General features: G+C 33.3%; 1 protein-coding gene and 1 long non-coding RNA gene across 2 annotated transcripts; both read right to left on the reverse strand.

Moving 5' to 3' along the window:
* Positions 1–607: 607 nt before the first annotated feature.
* On the reverse strand, positions 608–11,939 carry LOC143191891 (uncharacterized). Its single transcript, XM_076397332.1, has 3 exons — positions 11,839–11,939; positions 9,588–10,152; positions 608–1,692 (listed from the first exon to the last, which is right to left on the reverse strand). The coding sequence occupies exons 1-3, from the start codon at positions 11,851–11,853 to the stop codon at positions 722–724; spliced, it is 1,551 nt and encodes a 516-aa protein (XP_076253447.1). The 5' UTR covers positions 11,854–11,939; the 3' UTR covers positions 608–721.
* A 7,644-nt stretch (positions 11,940–19,583) lies between these two features.
* On the reverse strand, positions 19,584–19,933 carry LOC143191478 (uncharacterized). The gene is made up of 2 exons (XR_013004517.1): positions 19,805–19,933; positions 19,584–19,741 (listed from the first exon to the last, which is right to left on the reverse strand). It is a non-coding gene; the product is annotated as an uncharacterized LOC143191478 (long non-coding RNA).
* Positions 19,934–21,338: the final 1,405 nt, after the last annotated feature.

Below are 21,338 nucleotides of genomic sequence, written 5' to 3' on the forward strand. Positions count from 1 at the left end.
GATACAAAAATGGAACAGAAAATTATTGTAACACTCTACGGATCCATTCCGTGGAGAATTGCAACTGTTTTAAAGTCAAATGATGGCTTAAAACACTTTATTAATAAATAAATATTGACAGGTGTGAATATCATTTTGTTCATCCCCTGAATATATTATATCCAAGGGCGTGGATACAACACAATATATATATTGAAAAATATATTTCCAATTTCATGCTTTATATAAAATCTCAATTGTTTTATTAATAAAAAATTTTATTATTAAAATTGATGACATTATGGCGAAGGAAAAAAATGTTAATAAAAGATATTGATATAATAATACAACCTAAAAATACGCACAGAACTTTCCCTTTTTCCTTTCCATAGCCATCCTTGTCAAATTTCAACACATATCGATCCTCGAATGTTTTCCCATTAATCAAGCTATTTAAATTCGTTCGGCGAGAATCAAAGGTATTTTCACTCTCTTGCATTACGCCTCGCGCATACCCAATACACTATGTTATTATTCCGTAGTGGCACTGTCAGGTGGATTATGTAAGAGAAACATTTGACGGTGGAAGGAAACGAGAATATAAAAAAATAAAAATCGTATTTATTAAATAAAATCAACAACAACATTGACTAGAGCAACATTAGACATTACAACGATATATTAATAACATTAAGTCAAAAATGAAATAAATAAATTTATATTATTGCCTTAGCTAAGGGTTCTATTTATTCACGTAGGGGGCTTCCAGTTCCGCCGAGGGCCTGAATGGTTGTTGTTGCTGTTGGTCCTCCTCGCTGAAGTCGCCTTGTTCCAGGTCGCCTCTCTGCCAGCCCTGGTGCTGAGGATAGTGGTAAGGGATCTGGAGGTCGGAGAGTCCGGGTTGGATGACGTTGTTCTGCTCGAGGTTGGGTAAATTGATGGTGCTGTATTCTTGTTCGCCCTCGAGCGGTAGTTGTTGCTGGGGAATATCCGGATATTGAATTTGCTGTGCTTGCTGCGCTTGTTGTTGGTGGAACAAGAAGTTGGGCGAGGCCTCGAAGGCGGCTTGCTGTTGTTGCTGTTGGAGGAAATGGGCTTGGTGCTCGTGGGGCAACTGTTGTTGGGGAGCGAACGCTGGTGCCTGATGGAAATGGGGTACTGTGAGCGCGGGGCCCTCTGGTACTGGTAGAGCTGCAGCTGAGGGTAGGGGAAAGGCTGGAGTTGGTACAGGATAGGCGTGTTGATGGATGTGAGGTGCTACTGGGTACCCTGCACCAAGAGGGAGGTAGTTTCTTGTACCATGGTACTCAACGGACACTCCAGGTTGAGGAGCAATGGCTGGGAGACCCACAGGTGTCTGTAAAATGCCTTGAATGGCAGGTTGTGGTAGGACAGGCGTAGGAGCAGGCAACAGAGGTGCAGGAGCTACGGGTACCGGAGCTGGGCTCAATGGTACAGCCACCGGAGTGGGCGCAATGGGAAGTGGGGCAGGCTTGAAGTGGATATGTGGAGCCTCTCTCAAAATAGGAGTTTGGAAGCGGGCTCCCAATGGTAGAACGCCCAAGTTCGGTTTCGTGACTTCAAACAAGATGGCGGACGGGACGAAGGGCTTGGGCACGGCGACGGGGGTCGGTACAGGTTGAACGGGAACCAGAGGAGCTGTCGGGACTTGGTGTACGTGATCTACATGAGACAATGTATCGTAATGGCCACCTGAAACAAACAGAAGCATGCCTACTAGACATTAATCAAATACCAACGAGACAAGCAAAAAGAAACAGTGTGTCTTGTGTACATGTATTTTTTGTTTGCCTCAGAATATTAAATTGACAAGAACATAATTTCGGTTTTGCTTTCTTCTTATAAAAAGTAATGTACAAAGAATATTCAAGACTGTATATAAAGTACACTAGTATGCAAACCAAAACTACATATTTATCAATCCACTAAGCTGAATAAAATAAAAGTAAATATATTCAAAAACATTTAGAATAATGAAAGATCAGAACAACTGTAGTATGTGTACCAGAAAGTTATTGCCGATTTTTAGAAAATAGAAAAATGAACTGGCAATTTGATTCTATACAATTTGTCCATCTTTCAGGCAACTTATAAATACCATCCCAAAAAAATCTTTGTACTTTGAGAAGAAACATTCATCCAGCCATGTTCTAACTTGTTCGAAATTGGCGTGTGCTGCTCTGCAAATGTATGTCCCACTGGTGCGAAAAGTTGTTAGTCGGACGGACAAGGTCTGGAAATTACGGCGGGTGCGATAATATCTCCCACCCATGTGTTTTCAGCGCTTCCTTGGTCGGTTTGATTTATAAATCGTTATAGTGCTGTAAAGTCACTTTATCATGTCTTCGGGCCCAATCTGAACGTTTTTCGATCAATACATGGTTTAAATTGATCATTTGTTGTCGGTAGCGATCACTATTAACCATTTCAATAGGTTTCAACGGTTCGTAATACACCACAGCACTCTGGTCCTCTAAACACAAAGTATCCATCGACCGATAACCATGATTTTTTGCGCTTAGGGCTTTCAAAATAAATCTACCTGTTATCATTCGTTGCCATTCGATGCTGAAATGACCTCCGATCATACCTTACATACCGTGCAGCAAATATACGTTTCCAGGCACAAAACTTGACATTTTCAAAGGGGTATAAATCTATGACGGTATTACTTTCGCAAAATATAACATTTATAGCATTGAATCTTGATGTCAATAGAATAAAATGACATATATGTCAAATTATAAAATTGCACACATAAGCCTGTACGTATACAGATGTCGTTGTGTTATAAAAACCGGTAATGACTTTCCGGTACACTTGGTATAAAGTGGTAATATTGGGTGGATGTATTAATTTTTACAGATGTTTTCTTTGAATCGTGAACTTGAACTCTGCCTTTTACTTCTCCGTTCTTTGATTGCTAACCACAGTGGTTAAAGCGACTAGACAGTCTTCCTATGAGTTATATAACCCTATGAGTTATATAGTATAATATAATAGTTATAGTATTTTTTAAATCTCCATAAACTTTATACGAAAATAATAATAGGCTCTATTGGTATTCTATAAGAAGAAAGAAGTATTTCTAAAGCAGTGGTGATAACTACCTTACCGACAATACCTTCAGCAACTTCGAATATGAGAAAGGACAAGCTATTTTGAATGAAGACTGGAAGCAAACACAACAACCGCTTGAGTTCACATAAGAATCTCCAACATAATAACTATTATCATGCTGGTAGAAGATCATAAACAATAAGTAATTTGTTCATTATTAAGTTCGTTTTGGTTTATTTCTATATATCTTACTGAATCTAACAAAGTGAATCAAGCATAGTTTAAAAACAAGATATGAGAGCCAAATTATACTGCAAAAATATTATTTAATTATCTAGCTTTAAAAATATTTATGTGAATATATTATAATTATAATTAAGCTTAGTTTTTTGTAATGTCATTTTCTTTATTTCTGCATGCAAACGATATATTTTATTTAGGCTTTTTAAAAAGGCCAAATAACCAACTCAAGAAATACCCTATTTATTAAATTCAAGGAAAGAATGTTGTTCCAAACTCATAATGAATATACATCATCAGAAACAAACGTGTAGGTATTGATATCGACGTATTAGAACTGATAACCTTAATACAGTTGAGAAAGTTCAAGGATGCAAGATCAATCGAATAATACTATTTTCTTTATCGAATGCAATGTACTTCTGCTTTTAAAAAAACTTTAAATAATGTGTATTTCTTCTAAGGTGAAGATCAAATGCAATCAAAAAGACGAAACGATAAGATACACACGAACAAAACTAGAATATTCGAAAAATGATAATCTATCATTTTACTATAAAGCTATAATGACAACCCAAAGAAATAAGAGAGAAATACAACAGAAACAGAATATTTTCTTTAAAAAAATTACCAATAAATGAAAACAAATTCAAATAATGGCTATTAAAAACATAATAACGGTAAAATTTCGAATTACTTTAATTAATTTGGAAGCAAATAATTGTAATATTAGATAAAAGTAAAATAAAATTTATAAATATCTTTCACTGAATATTTGAAAAATGCTAAACCGAACCAAATAGAAATAATGTTAGAAAGAAACAACTTATATCAAAATAACTAATATCCTAATCTCCAAATATTAACCTTTCATAACTATACTAAATTTTAACAATCTATATTTCATAGAAAATCTAGGCTTTGTAAATGGAAATGCATTATGTATAAGATTATGTATTATTAGTAGTCGACTTGTGATATACCTAAATATATTTGCATTTTTCTTAAGCAACTTGCCCCCATTATGTCAATTTTATTAGTGAAAACTGTACATAATATATAAACATTTTCTCTTTTCCTTGTCGAACTGAATTTCAATCAGTACTATTATCGTCTTCATAAAAACAAACATTTATATAGAGTGTTTTTTAATGGTTGCACAGGCGATAGAAGCCATATTATTTTAACGTTTTACTAAGACGTCTAGCTAAAATAACGTTTATATATTACAAAAATTAAGATTAATCTGCAAAATCAATGTTTTCGTTAAAGCATCGAGCGAATGGTTAAAACCTAGGCAAGACTAGCAGCAAGAGTCAAGTCGAAGGAATATTACATGTAAAAACGGCTGGGAACTAATCCGCTCATATAAAAAAAGCAAAGTAATGGCATATTCTGAAATTAATCCTAATTACTGAAATAATTATTGCAGAAATTATACCTCATTCTTTCCAAGCAGCTAAACATATTTAAACAAAAATTACAAAGCAGAATCAGTCCAAACGTTTAATACAGAATCTCAGGACACAACACGACAAACATCTGAAAACATCATACTATTAGACTGACCACTCGCAGGAAAAACGAATTGCCATAGAGGCATAAAGCAGGAGTACAATTACACTAGGTAACACTATGAAGCAGTCAAGAAGTAGCAGAAGGAAAGAAACAGAGAAATATACATGATAGTCATAGAATGATTAACGAATAATACCAAAGGATAGTTGCATCATTCGCTTTGAAAGCATTTCGTATTTCACATCGGATATTCTCTTTTGAAGAGACAAGAGAGAGGTATTTTAAAGAATAATAATCTCACCCTAAGAGATATTAGCGACGATGTAGAAGAAAGACTTAAGAGTAACGAAAGAGTAATTTTAAAGGATTTACAATAGATGGTGTTACTGTATATAAAATCGCATGAGGTACATTCATCCTGAAGCCTCACTGACACACTTTACTTTTTAGTATGTGTTATTTCGTGAAAGTATGAACACTACAGTTTCACTGCATTAAAATGTCTGAATTTGCACCAACTAAATCGCATTTGCATAATTTCTTACTTTTTTGCTTTAATATGAAGAGACAAGCAGCATCAGATATTGTATGAAGCTTATGGTAACCATGCTCCATCGATTTCAATATGTAAATACTAGTTTCAACGTTTTAAAGGTGGTGTTTTTAACATCGAAGACAAAAAGTATTCTGGGAAGCCAAAAAAGACGAGGATTCGAAGTCATTACTCGATGATAACATCAATGGCGATCGCGATCGACTACAACTGAGGCGCTAGAGTAAACCAGTGTGTCAAAAACAGCCGGAACGCGAGCAAAGACATAACAAAGCTATTCTTCGATATGACAAAGTTCGACCACATGTGGCAGAAGCGATGAAAACATGCTTGGAAACATTAAAATGGGACTATGGGAAAAAAGCGCTACAAAATCCGCCGTATTATTCAGACCTTGCTCCTTCTGACTACTACTTGTGTCGACATTTGAATCGTGACCTCTCTGAACAACGCTTCACTTCTTATAAACATATTAAAATTAGGTCGATTCTTGAATATACTTAAAACATTTTTCACAATAAAGCTACAATTTAGAAAAAACTAATATATAAGCCTGATAATAGATGATCAGTAAGAACAAGAAACTAAATAGAGAACTGTATAACTATCTCATAGAGATGACTTAAGAGATTTTCTGTGTAACTGGGTACAATAACTATTGTATTGAGGATTGACCATATCGCACTAATTAAATATAGATATTGGGAACAAAATATATTGCCACTAAAAGTTCTGGTTCATTTATAACATTATAAAGACTCGTTTTAACGCTCTAATAAACTTAACATAGGCAAGTAACCTGGGATATATAACTCCATGTTTGTCTATATACAATCAATGCCATCTCTGCGCAAATAACAGCACCAAAAGCAATCTTAACATAGATACAGGACAATAACTGACGAAAAGACATGCAACAAGCATATAAATTAGTTTAACACACTATCAGATGATGTAAGACACGTTTCCTCTGAGAATTCAATTAACGCTCGATAATTATTAATTTGTATTGGTATTTTTTGCATACAATTTATTCTGTAATATTAGTGCAAAATTAGAAGGAAACAACAAACTATTACCGCTTAGCCGGCGATGTTATAACGTTTACAGTTACCCGAGATACGTAATTATAATTGGGTTGTTATATATACGGGGGTTTGATTGAATACATTGATAATTTCAGTATGAAACAGCGACAACAATTCAAAAAATCTTATACGAGATCTCCAATAAAGATTCTAAAAATGGATATTTATCTGAGATAGTTTGATGAACATCGACAGAGCATTCACTCACCAATCACCAATGACAAGTTATAGTGTTGACCAATACCTGTAAAGCATTATCACAATTACTATTATATCAGAATGAATATTAGGTCTCATTGAGTCAAGTGATTGCCATTTGATTGCACTAAAACAATGTTGAAATGGTGAGCAATGCAAAACAATGTGAGTGGTTGAGTTGAAGTGTTCTTTTCGGAAAATAAGAACAGTATTTGGAGAGTTAATCTGAAAAAGTAACAGCTTTATTCATGTTATGGCATTTATTTCAAAATAAAACTGATGCCGCCATTTTTGTTATCACTAAGCCATTTTTCTTACCTAAATTTGAAAAGGTTCCAACCAAATGCCGCTAATGACCACACAGCACATACAACATTAATTAATCGTGACATTTCAATGTCTTTCCAAGGAATAAAGAACGAAGAAGATACAAGAATTAAAAATCAATCTGGGTAACCCAAGAGAATAATCCCAACGACCCAGAGAAATGTTTATAGATCGAACGTCCAAACAAATGCTTAAAGAGGTGGTAAGGTTTCAGAATATAGCAAGAAAATTGGAGAAATCTCTATACTACAATTCGAAAAATAAAAAGGCACGTGTCGAATACCAAATGAGGAACAAGCCAAGATATTAGCTACTTTACGGATAATTTAGTGTAATAATCATATATGGAGAAACAAATGAACACAACTTTGTTAAGTGTATAAATTAGATTTATTAAGTACCTCGACTAAGTACACAATAGAGCTGCTAGTTTTTTTTTGAAGCCTTATTTTTCATAAATACAACTTTCACCTAATAACGTCAAAGTATTCTGAGTATCTAAGTGATATTTATAAACAATAGCCATTGAAAAAAGTACCGTTTATGATTTTATTACAATGTAACAACTAATGAAACCATGAAATAACAAACAATGAAATTGAGAAGTAAATGTATAAACCGCCTGAGTTAAAAAATAAACTAAAGAAGTTTATTGAAACTCTAAGAGATTTTTATATTTATAATACTCACATGAATGAACACAACATTTCATTATACAGATTAATTACAGTATAATAGAGCAAAATAATTGTTGAAATGATGAATGAATATCTGCATCAAAGAACGCTAAGACACTTTTATTGCTTGACTCTTTAGAATATACGAAACGGGCTAGACAATTAATGGATAACTTCATTTCAACTTACGGAACTAATTCATTTGTGCTTTAAAAAACATCCAAAGTTAGAAAAGAAAGATGTTTTATGTATGTTTGATTTTATTAATTTGTTGGATAAATTGTTTTTGATGGAAATTATCCAAAGACAAACTTAAATTTACTTAATAGAGACTTCGAACTAATATCAAAAACAAGTGCTGATGAAATATTCATATAACAGGTCAATTGAAAAATCCCCTATCATAATAAAACACTTTTTTTGCCAAAATTAGTTTTTTTACTCAACATAATTCAATTCAAGGGTGATACACTGATTATAGCGACCCTCAGGCTTCTCGATACCATTTTTGTAGTACGATTTGTCCTTTGCTTCAAAATAGGCCTCAGTTTCGTTGATCACCTAGCGAATGAAGATTCGACGAAAATGTCTTCCCAGTGAGCATTCTTTCGAAATCTAAGGACAAGAAATAGTCACAGGGGGCCAGATCTGAAGAATACGGCGGATGAGGACGCAATTTGAAGCCCAATTCATGGATTTTTGACTCTGTGTTGATTTGACTTTCTGTTTCTTCAAATGCGGCCATTTTTCGGCGATTTCGTCCTTCGTCCAAACAGTCCAATAACGCTATGTAATAGTCGCTGTTGATGGTCCTTCCATTTTCAAGGTAGTCAATGAAAATTATTCCATGCGTATCCCAAAATACAGACACCATAATCTTGCCAGCCAACTGTTGCGTTTTCCCACGGTTTGGAGCGGGTTCATCGTCTGCAGTCCACTCAGATGACTGTCGATTAGACTTCGGAGTGAAATGATGGAGCTATATTTCATCCATTGTCATATATCGATGTAAAAACTCGGTTTTATTATGCTTAATAATCTTCAAACACTGCTCCGAATCATCAACTCGTCGTTGTTTTTGGTCAAAAGTGAGCTCGCGCGGCACCCACTTTGCACAGAGCTTTCTCGTACCCAAATACACGTTCAGTTGATATCTTTAGGGTGTCTGCTATTTCATTCAGTTTCAATTTATGGCAATTCAAAATCATTTTGTGGACTTTTTAAATGTTTTCGTCGGTAACAACCTCTTTTGGTCGTCCACTGCGTTCACCGTCTTTGGTGCTCATTTCACCACGTCTAAACTTAGCATACCAATCCTTGATGGTTGATTTTCCTGGGGCAGTGCCCAGAAACTCGGAATCAAGCCAAGTTTTTGCTCAACTCTATTTTTCCCTTCAAAAAGTAATATTTTATCAACACGCGAAATTCCTTTTTATCCATTTTTTTCACAATTACAAAAGTTGCTTCACTCAAAATGCTATCATTTACAAAGGAATGATCTGACAGCTGTCAAATTTATACACGCATCTTTTGAGGGTTAGGGCTAACTAAAAAATATATGAATTTAATTATAGTAGCGCCATCAATGTGTCAGGCGGGGACTTTTCAATTGACCTGTTATAGTTCATCGCAGTACACTAGAGTTCTGCTGCAAGGAAAGCCAAGATGACTTTGCTAAATATTTTAAGATATCTAAAGCATAATTTACTTCGATCGATAACTTATTGGACTATTTCAATTGTACTTTAAAAGAAAAGCATACTAATTTCGCGAAGGAAGATATCTCTTCAATCAAGGCCATCTATGTGTACAAACTTGTCTCTCTATATTTATATTTCGATCATTATTCTGCAGTTATTAAGTTGTTGTGTGAAATGTTTTTGTTGGAAATCGATCCAAAATGTACTCAGATAATCTAAAGCTTACCGTGGGGAATTTGAACCTGATGAATTTGATCGATATGGGGACCTTGAACAGCGACCGGTTGGAAATGCACCGCACCGCCTTGCAGATGAACGTGTCCAGGGAAGCCGGCGGCTTGCACGTGATCGACATGTGGCACCGGATTGGAGTGTATGACGTCTACGCTCGTAGTGGGCTTCAGTACTGCTACCGCACCAGGTTTGGTCGGGCTCACCGCCGGCTTCCAACCACCGATTACAGCGGGTTTAGAGGAAGATGGCGCTGTGATAGTGAGAGGAATCTTCGGTTTGGTGTATTTGTAACCGCCAGGTCTACCAATCACAGGCCTGACGTACGCGTATCCCGGTCTGGACTTGAATAGGAACTGTTTCGGGGATTTACTGGCTCCACCGCATCTAAGACCGTTCAGAGCTCCGCAGATCGTCCTCTTGTCCTGATCATTGTTGGTCAAGTCTTGGTCAGGATCGTTCAGTGGGTTTATGGTGTCTTGATTCAAGTTTTGAGAGTCTTGAAGGGTGGAAACGTCAGCCAGGACACTTGTAGTCCATACCAACAAAACAGCCAATACCTGGGCAAAAAGATCGTATCAAATATTAAAGTGCTTAGTGTTAAAGTATAGAAATTATTAAGTAATTATTAGAAATTCTTAAATGTCTTTTAATTTTCTGTATTGCTGATCAAAGAACACTGACTAAAGTTCACAGAAATATGTTCTTCTTGTTGATAATCAAATTTAATTTTATAACAATCATTTGGAAAACTTCAGATGGAATTCATTTGGCTTATAATTCGGAGATATTTTATGTAAACTTTAACTGAGATTTTGATGAATTACTCAACAGCAACGAAACTGTGAACATCTATATAAAAATCTATTGACACAGTTGACAATTACAGAGAAATAATCATCAATTATGATGATATGAGAAATTATAATATTGAAATAATATATCTTCCAACATTTTTTAGAATCTGATTAGAAAACCTTAAATATATATTAACTTTCTTTAGTGCTACAATTTTTTATTTGAACCAATAATACAGAGCAAAGATCAAAGAAACCTTTTCTTATTTTTAATACTAATTTGAAAATAATGCTATAAAATTCTCAAATATTTAAATTAATTTTGCTTATAATGTTTTATATAAGTATTATTATTTTAGATATCATCAGAATATGTTATGGTATAACAAGAAAATGAGCTATGAATACTCATACCAAATCTGGATAATGACACAATATCCTTTAACGATACAAGGAGCACAAAAAGTCGAGAAATTAGGCTGAAAGATCATCATATGAGCCTTGTAGAGTTAAATTAAAAGGTGGAAATATTGTTAAGCCACTTCGTAATATACTGACGTAATATGCTGACTCTTATTTTGAACACGAAACGCATGTCTTTATGACTGAGACCAAACCATGTGAAATTGTGTTAGAGATTTTGACAAAAAAATTCAATAAATATCATCGTTAAACATCTGAATTCGTTTGATATAATTTCGTATACCATTTTTGGTTTGGAGAGATAAGATTATTACATAAATGAAATCCTTTCGAGTTAACTGAGGTTATAAAATTAAATTCGAATATCTGAGTTTTAGTCGTAAAATTTAGGTTTAAATCGAAAGAGAATGTACTGACCTGAAGTCTCCAATATATAACTGTACTCTTCACCGACAAATTGAATCAGATACTAAAATGTCTCTGATTAGTAAAATTAAAATTCAAAAAATCTAATTAATATTATTAGACTGTTTTGTAGGACCTCTGTTATATATATATATATATATATATATATATATATATATATATATATATATATATATATATATATATATATATATATACATCATAGAACAATTCGTTGACGAAACTAAACATTTCCACTATTCTAATGTTCTAGAGTTCTACTATTAAAATTATGATTTTTATCGAGGTTACAAATATGAATCTGAAGAATACAATGTATTTCTACATAATCTACTGACATTAGATTATATTGAACACTAAATTTTAACATTTACACTAAATTAAACGTATAATGATAACATCATTTTTAAGAACAATTAACTGTCGTTTTACGAGATTTCTTCTTTTCAATAAATTTTCATTAATTTAAACATCAATAAATACAAGAGGGATTTTAACTGATGCCATTCGCCAAAACCAAAAGTAATTTAGGAACGAAAGAGCCAAAACACCAACGAAACCGTCGAAGAGGCTGAATGATCCGCATCCACGACTACTTACTGCACAGTACTTCATGTTTTCTTCGTTTCTTTTTCGATAAAACTTCACTGACAACTATCGATTAGCACCAAACTGTCACCATCACACGACCAACGCGGTTCACGGAACGATAACTGAGCATTGGTCACTTTCTTTTTGTTTTTATACCGGATGGTTTCTCTCAGGACGCTCCATGATTATTAATTAATCAGCCATTTTGAATACGACGAAAAACGGACGTGCATGCAACAGAATGGGCCTGAGAAAGTACTTACCAGATATGGTTGCACTTTTTTGCTTAATTGCTTATACATTCCGCAATATTCGGCACCAGACTCTCAGCTCTCCATTTCCCCAAGAGTAGCCAGATGACGCTAACCATAAAGGTAGAAATAATTGTTACTCCACATCAACGTGCTTTAAGGTATAGAACTATAGTTGCTTCATGTTCATTATATTTTATAATTATTTTAGACAACATGCCTGCAATGCAACAGTGCCTACTTAGATGTCACTGAATTTTATTAATGATCAAATATATTACAGTTAATTCTCAATCAGATATTTTAAGGTCATTCTTATCGTGCTTGATCATACTGAAAAAAATACACAAAAGTGTATAAACTTCGAAGTATATCAACAATCTATGATTCATTAGAGCGACACTGATTCTTTTTTTTTTGTTCTGGCCTAAAATCAGGTGGTGGAATGCATGACGCAGACCTGGTCGCAAAGACTTGCCCTGGAGTGACGAGTTGGGCTGTGAACTGCATCTGGGCTTACCAATACATTAAGCCGAAATCGCCTCACAGTTGACCCCTGTGGATCGCTACTACTACTGCATTAAATTAATATGGCACCCGCTGATCGGGCAGACGTTATTGGGTACGAAAACCCTTTGGGAACTTGAGTTAACACAGCACTGGATACTGTCGCATGAGGGCAAAAGTTTTGACTGCAACGGATGAGGTCGTTTCAGCCTGGAAAATAGGTGGTTAGCGGTGACGCGGTGCTAAGCTCCCAGCATGTCGACTAGCTCGCGAACAAGCGTGTTTTCAAAAGAACTTGAGTTTATTTGTTATTTGTAGAATGATTGCGATATGAAGTGCTTGATTTCTGGAGTGTCAATTTCCTTATGCATTTGATTATTTCGAATAAACCATGAAGCGTTTAAGATTCTCCTGAGGAGATCATTTTGGAAAACTTGAAGTCGTTTGACCTGGTTGGGTATAACAAACTTGAAGTAGATATTAGATCCATAGAGGAGTACGGACCGAATTATTTTTAACATAAGCCTTTAAAAATGGACCAAAAAGCTTCACGTTGCGGGTACCCCCTGAGCTGTGACCGTTTTTGAAAGAGCTGATAATTAAAAAATCGTTTAACATATATATTCTCATAATAAAAAAAAGGAGACCCATTAGAGGTCCAGTCTTGCCAAGATATTGTACATTGATCTCTCCATTACTTTTCAACATAAAAATAGTGAATACAATAATGTGAAATATTTTACAATCTCCTTGATTAATCTAATATGTTCGCATTGCAAATTATTCACGATATAATTCGCATTGCAAAGTCATATGAACTAACGAAGAAATGATCAGAGATTGATGAAATAACGGTTATTATAAAACTCAACGAGAAGATAATAATACATACAGCTGGATTAATAAGCAGAATCTACCTAGCTACAGGAGCTTTTCCTTCTCTAGGATGATGCGCGTGGTAAGATTTGAATCAAGACGAATTTTTGTCGACTTGGTTGGAGCAATGGTAAAGGCGACAGGACGGTCGGTTGCGATAGTCTCGAGTTCGAATCCTGCTGGGGCATGGTCGTAAATTTATGTTTGTGGTTGTTTAATATTGGTTATTGTCCTTCGGCAAGAGTGCAAAATCCGACAAGGAAAATGATCCCAGTTCCTCTCACGCTGACAATGGATTGATGATGATACTAACAATTCCACATTATATTTTTATAACTTTATGACTATTTAACATTATGAGATAATAAAAATTAAGTTAAAATTATAGTTTATTGTTTGATCAATTATTACAAGTTCTACGTCAGTTCTACATCTACTATTTATAAATTTATTAAGAATCTTCATATGAAATAATTTCCTACCCAGACATGTAGTCTGGAGAAAGTTCAAAATATTTCGGTTTACGACTTCTTATACTTAGAATTGCAACAAATTTATTTTTCCTCACATTCGACAACCCTATACAAAACATCCCTTCCTTTTTTGTGGTTCATATGTCGCAGATCACAAATAGAAAAAGGTATGTCAATGGGCTTATGACTCAATTGGACAAGAGAGGCATTTTTTTCACCATTACTAATATTTTAAGTGATATAGAAACTCCTTAAAGTGTTTAACACGATAAAAGGTCATCAAGCAATTTATCAATTTATGTATCGTTTCGTATACTGTACTTTCAAAAGGCATGAAAAACTTTCAGCCCGCTAAATTATTATATTCAGTAAAATAAAATTACTTTTCGTATACATTTCTTCATAATTTCATACTATTATTTCATGGAGATTTATAAATAACAATTATTTTATTTAAATAAATACAAATTAATTCCAACTTCGTAAATATAAACACAACTAAAGCCCGTCCAATAAAGCAGCCAATGCACGGCATTCGTCGTTAGATTTTCCCCTTGCAAAAATTTAATCATAATTTGAACATAGAAAATTTAAAAAATAAAGGAAGTAAACAAAGTAATAGGTTTCGGTTTTTATATTTAATTATTATCCAAGCCCATTACTAATAAATACAATAGCTTATATATAATAATAATTAAGTCTAATACTAATAATATATGTAGGTTATAAAAGCAAATAGAAATAATGTAACTATCTGTTAAATGCCGCTGTTTATATTAAAAACATTTTACGCAAAAACGATTGCTTAAACTTTATCCGAAACACTGACCAGCACCACATTGAATTGTTTTTCCTTTTCTTTATTTTGCAAATACACACAAATTAACTGATTTCGTATTGTAAGTTTTCATTGCGTAATAACAAATATATCGTTATTTAAATACGATATGTTTGTTAATCTATATCTATAAAAAGTGGTATAAAACGTAAACGTCTAAATAAAAGTAACCATTTTGTATTGACAGCGAAACATTATAATAATATTTCAAGTAATTTAATACAAATATCTAATAAAATTATGTTTATTTTACAATCTATTAAATGTTCTTCCTTACAAAGTGTCACTATTACCGTGATCGATAACTTAACTTTTAAAAAGGATAGACATTTGTGTTGGTTGTAAAATATGAGTGCATTTGGAAATTGATTTCGTGGCAAAAATGTTGAATACTGACTAAAACTGTATTAAACATTATTGATAATTAATCTGCACTAATTTTATTACATACAGGTATAAGTATTTTAATAGGTACATTGGTTCGATAACATGAAAATCAAGTTAAAAGTAATGACTTATATGTCAAATATGATATAGATAGGTGCTAATGGTAATTTCAAATTATACCCTAATTGCATTCGAGTAAAGATTTACCAAGTACACAGCTGAAATATGTAACGACCCTTTATGGTAAAGCAAATTTTGAATATGGTAAAAATACATTTGAAGAAATAACAATCGTTTGCTATATAGTAAGGTTATTGAAATACAGCGATGAAAAACCAAATGGCCACAATTGGTCGCACGACCAATCATTATCCTCATGATTTTCTGGGATGGAGAATGAACCTCTAGGTTTACATTCGAAAATATAGTAGTTGTTTTCAAATGGTGTAGTTTGGTAAAACGCATATTGTATAAAATATTTTCGTATCTACTTTCAAGGTATTATGCCGTAAAAGTTTTTGATAATATTCAAATTTGTATCAGAAATAAATTAACAAAACATTAAACATTTGCAGAGAGAAAGACAAATTTATAAATTATTGGAAAGACTATTATCACTAGCAGATGCAAAGTAAGAGTTCTTACATGTTTATTTAATTGCAATTGGAATGTGGAAATTGAATCTCGCAATCCAACAATGAAGTAAACTATTGCCCAGGAATAACAAGTATTTTTTCAACAGAACAACAATTTAGGTAAAAGGTTCAAAATATCAGGGATCAAATGCCTGACAACCATAATATCGTCATTAGACCTGCCAAAATACCTGCCTATAATAATAATAATAATAATAATAATAATAATAATGGTATTGAAATATTCCTGAACGTCCAGGAAGGTATATGTGGTGAGAAAATATGACATAATTGAGAATAGAATAATAGAAAGAACAATTTTGTTCTTCCATACAGAGTGTCACTGTCAATATTATTATTATTATTATTATTATTATTATATTTTTCAACTATTTTATTTCGCGGCCATTAGTTAAAATTGGCATGAAATTTGAAACATGAAATGATTGAAGAAACATTAAATGTTGAAAACGTGGATAAATTTTTCACACCTCTAATTATTGAATGCATATGTATTAGTATTACAGACAGGTTATGTATCGATTTCTTCTTTTGATCCTTTTTTTAATAGTGGTATAAATCACAATAGTTCTTGTTGAAATTTCTGACCGTATATTCAAGAAACAATAAAAAAGACATTTAGTCTAGTGTGGCATTTTTTATTCAATTATATCGTTTAATCATTAACAAAGCCCAGTAGAGATTATTAAATGATTAAAGATTATTAGGTAATACAGACGGAGCAAAGAATTAGAAGCGTCGAAAGAACGATTTTGTCATATCGCTGAAATAGTTTTCCATGGAAAAGTTATTATCAACTTGTTTTTCAAATAAATAAGCGGTTCACTGGTGGAAAATGCGTCAATAGTGAGATTATGGTTGTTTCCTTTCGAGAAACTTTTAGACAAAATTGACAAGCATTCATGATTCTAATTGTTTTTGTATTTGTATGTGTTAAATTAGGATTGTTATATGAAACATTTAGGCATTGAAAATGTAGATAACTTTTTCAGACCTCTAATAATTGGATGCATTACGATGTTTATCGATATTATAGACAAGTTATATATCGATTTCTCCTTTTCTTAATTTTTTTGTTTTATATTATTTAATTAATACATTGTTACTAGTCGTTTCCGTCTAACCTACAATTTCTCTTTATGCTAACTTAAATCTAGGTATATAACCAGGAGGACCCATAGGCCCTATCTCAGTCTCTGGTGAAATAATGTTTATACATGTCACTGCTGCTGTATTTTTTAATATACGCACCTCACTATACAAGATCAGATGGTTTGATTCTTTTGAGTCTGTGTCCTGTTCTGGTGGTATCCAAAAGTTGCAATATTTCAATATTCGTATGAGAATGGAGTCTTTCCTCATAACCCCTTGCAATTCTCTTAATTTCTTGACTGACTGTGGGTATCTGAAGGTATCGATGTAGATAATCAATCCTATAGTATTTGGGTGCACCCACAATACCTCTCAGGACTTTGTTCTGAAAAATTTGTGTTTTGTTTATGTTACTCTTTACAGAACATCCCCATAATTGAACTCCGTATGTCCATATAGGTTTCAATATTTGCTTATATAATAGCAATTTATTATGTACTGATAATTGTGATTTTCTTCCAATTAGCCAGTACATTTTCCTATATTTCAATTCCAGTTCTTTTCTTTTCTGCTTTATATGTTCGTTCCAGCGAAGTTTTGCATCGAGATTCATTCCGAGATATTTAGCGTTGTTGATATATCGAATGATAGTGTTATTTAATGTTATTGATACTTGTATGGTCTGTTTATAGGAGAACTGCACATGTACAGATTTACTTTCATTAATTCTTATTTTCCAAGCTTGTGTCCAATTATTAATATTGTCACTTGCCTGTTGTAATTTTCGTGACGCTTCTTCACTATTGTCTCCGACAGCTTTAATCGAAGTATCATCAGCAAATGTAGCCATCGTGATATTTTTCATTTATGGTATATCACAAGTGTAAAGTAGATAAAGCATTGGTCTCAGTACACTTCCTTGTGGTACTCTTGCTTTAGCTTCTTTTATTGTAGAGTAAGCTTCTTCTTGTTTGACTCTAAACATTCTGGTTTTAATGTATGATTTTAATAGTTCGGTGTGTTGTTTTGGTAGCATTTTCTGTAGTTCACGAACAAGGCCTTCATGCCAAACCTTATCGAGGGCTTGTGCTACATCTAAGAATATAGATGAGCATAACTTTTGACTTTCGTAGGCTTTTTCAATAACATCTGTTATTCTGTGGACCTGGTCAATTATTGAGTGCTTGTTAATAAACCCAAACTGGTGTGTTGGTATTACTTTTTTTATTATTACAACAAGAGTTTTTCAAAAACCTTAGATATTACTAGCGGCAGTGATATAAGTCTATAGGATTTTATTTCGTTTGGTCACTTCCCAGGTTTTGGGATCATTATAATTTCCGCCACCTTCCAAATGTCTGGGACATGTTTTAATATAAATGCTGTATTGATCAAGTTGACGAGTTTTATAATTCCCTTCCTTGGTAGTTTTTGCAGTAATTCTCCTGTTATTAAATCGTAGCCTGGTGATTTACTGGGGTTAATATCAGTTTTAATAACTTTGGTTAACTCTTTTGGCGTGACCAATTCAATCATCGAATTTTCAATATTAGTTTCGTTTGGTTTGAAAGTTTTTTCTAGATATTCAGCAAATGCTTCTCCTTTTTGGCGATTGTCACGTGCCCAATTCCCACATAGGTCTCTTATATTCTTTTATTTATAATGGTATAAATCACAATAGCTCTTGTTGAAAATTCTTCGTATATTTAAGAAACAATCAAAAGTTCAACATCTAGCCTAACTGCGGCATATTTTATTCAATTATATCGATAAAATAAAGCCGTGGGTCGTTTCTTCGGCCACATACCGCTTAATTAGAAATCGCGAAATGTCAAAAGAGAGCGAACCAACAGGCGGTCCGTTCTATTTATTTATGTCCATTCGGACTAGACGGCGAATGGGCCCTGAAACGCCGAACGAAAAATCACCCGGCACCAAAATTGGCTAATCGGGTCGATACGAACGCCACTCACCAAACCGTGCCAATCCAAAATGGAACAAGATCGAAGAATTTGTCGGAATAATTACCGAATATGTGCGCCGTTCTCTAACAATCGCCTGTATATAAACGTTCTACTGTATATTTCTCAGTTAGTTTTCCGTTGATCTTTCAGTAAATATAAACCTCCCTTTAAGCGATTAAGCGAGCGATTAACTCTAATTCCGAGCCCTATCGTTTGAAGCTGAAAACTCGATATTCCAGGTTTTCAAGAAGACATTCTGGCTTACACCGTTGAAAACATTTTTCCCATATTCAGAAATATTTGACCATTTTAAAGATTTAAAGATATGTTATCATCAAGAAAGCAATATTAAAATCCCTAGGGTTGTAACCATTTTAGTGACTCGGTACCTACCTTATCTGATTACACAAAACTTTTAAAATGGTTTATTTAGCTTAGAACATTTTATTTTATTTATCATGAAACGGAACACAACTTTTATTTCTTACAGTTTTTTACGCAAACCCTAAAAAATTATATAATTATCTTTAGTATCGCTGAAAACTTGTAATACTTAATTTTTATTATTTTTTATCAGATATGATGTATTTGTAAATTGTGATATCAAAACGTAGCAATATTGCCGCTTTAACTTTTGTTTAAGTTTGAGTTCAGTTTGTCTTTAACTTACAACGAAATTCTAGTTTAAATAAAATAATGAAACAAAAATGTTATCAAACATGTATAACATTTATTTTAACATTATAGTACATCTTAAGCATATATTATCGAAGGACTTAAAACTACAATTAAGAACACAGGTATAATAGTTTGTAGGTTGAGTTCTAGGTGCGTTTTTTATGTAGTGGTATCTCCCCAGAGGCCTAATCTACCGAATTAACAATTGTATATCTGAGAAACGTATTTTACTTTTATTCGAGAGTATATTTACTTTTTTTGTTTAGTTCTTGTTTCCTGTGATGGTGTGTATACTTGTCAGGTCATCTAGGTATCACTGTATATTTTATTTCTTCTGCTACTACCTGTGTACACCATTCTTGATAAATTTAATCACTGAATTCTGCCTAGTGCATTTACAATCTACAAAACAGTTAGTATACATCCTCATTCATTATCTCCGCATAGATTCTAACATATCGCTCATGCTTAATTCAGAACAATTACAATCATATATATGCGCACAAATATTTCACACCCTACAAATACCATTTCTTACAGTTATACTCTATTAATTATGCGCATAACTTTAGCTGTATCCATTCTCATTACTCTGTCTTAGAAATTTCCAGCATTGCACAGCATTATCACATATAATGAAATTATCCTTTAGTCACTGTCTAAGTCAATCACTAAACTGTTAATTTTGCATCTGTCTAAAATATATTCACTATTCCACAATTTATCAATTTCTTCCTATGTATGTCTTGTCGAGTTCATCCAAACCGAAGGTGTTATGGTTGACAATGCTTCCTTCCACATATCCAAACAGTTCTTGATTCTTGGAATATACTTATAGACCACCCACGTGAACCCGCTTGGATTGAATATACAGTGATACGGAGGAAATCGTAATACTATGTGACCATATTGTTTAGCCATCTGATTTACTATACATCTTTTTTCAGACTTATTTCTAAAAAAAGTAAATTGCAAAAAAAACGCAAGGAAACGTTTCATTTATATTTACCTAGTAACCGTTTGAAATAGTTCAGTTTTATCATAGCCTCTCCAAAACTTAACTCATGTTTTGAAAGCAATTCCTTCATTAGAGACTTTCTTGATGCTATTGTTGGAATTTTATCCAACAGTGTGCGATATGGTGCATTGTCATTGTGGTGTGCATTATGGTGTGCATATTTATTTTTTTATTTTTCCAGTAAAATTAAAAGATTTTTTTTAATTTCCCGCTGAAATTTTTAAAATTCCCGCTAAATATTTTTAAATTTCCCGCCGTAACTAACTTCTGCTTAAGCGGCTTCACACGGGGATTCCCAGCGTAACTTAGAACGCTTCGAAGTCTTCTTTATTCTATGTCTATGTTACTTCCAATAAAACATTTAATACACGTCATAGATGACGTCGAACATACCGCCAATTGCTACTGCTATATATATATATATATATATATATATATATATATATATATAAAATAAATTCTAACATCTAAAACAGCATTCCGACTTACTATAATATTCTTTCTACTTTTATTCATCATTGATAAAAGCAGCATATATACTTCTCAATGAACGGCTAGTTAAAAGTCAACTGCAAATGACGCAACCGTAGGCAGACGAATAAATTAGGTTAATGATTCTCCAAGCTAATTACTGTAGCATGTTGAATCCGTTTAACATGTTAATTTAATTGTTGCCTTCGGTTGAATCGTAATTAGCGCCACTAATATTAGAGCTACGCTGGGTTTGGTTCATTTAATTTATTTTTTTCATTATTATTATATGATAATA

Source organism: Rhynchophorus ferrugineus, unplaced genomic scaffold (assembly GCF_030347505.1).
Source record: "Rhynchophorus ferrugineus isolate W39M unplaced genomic scaffold, kcgeb_rfMv2 rfM2, whole genome shotgun sequence".
Taxonomy (NCBI): Eukaryota; Metazoa; Arthropoda; class Insecta; order Coleoptera; family Curculionidae; genus Rhynchophorus; species Rhynchophorus ferrugineus.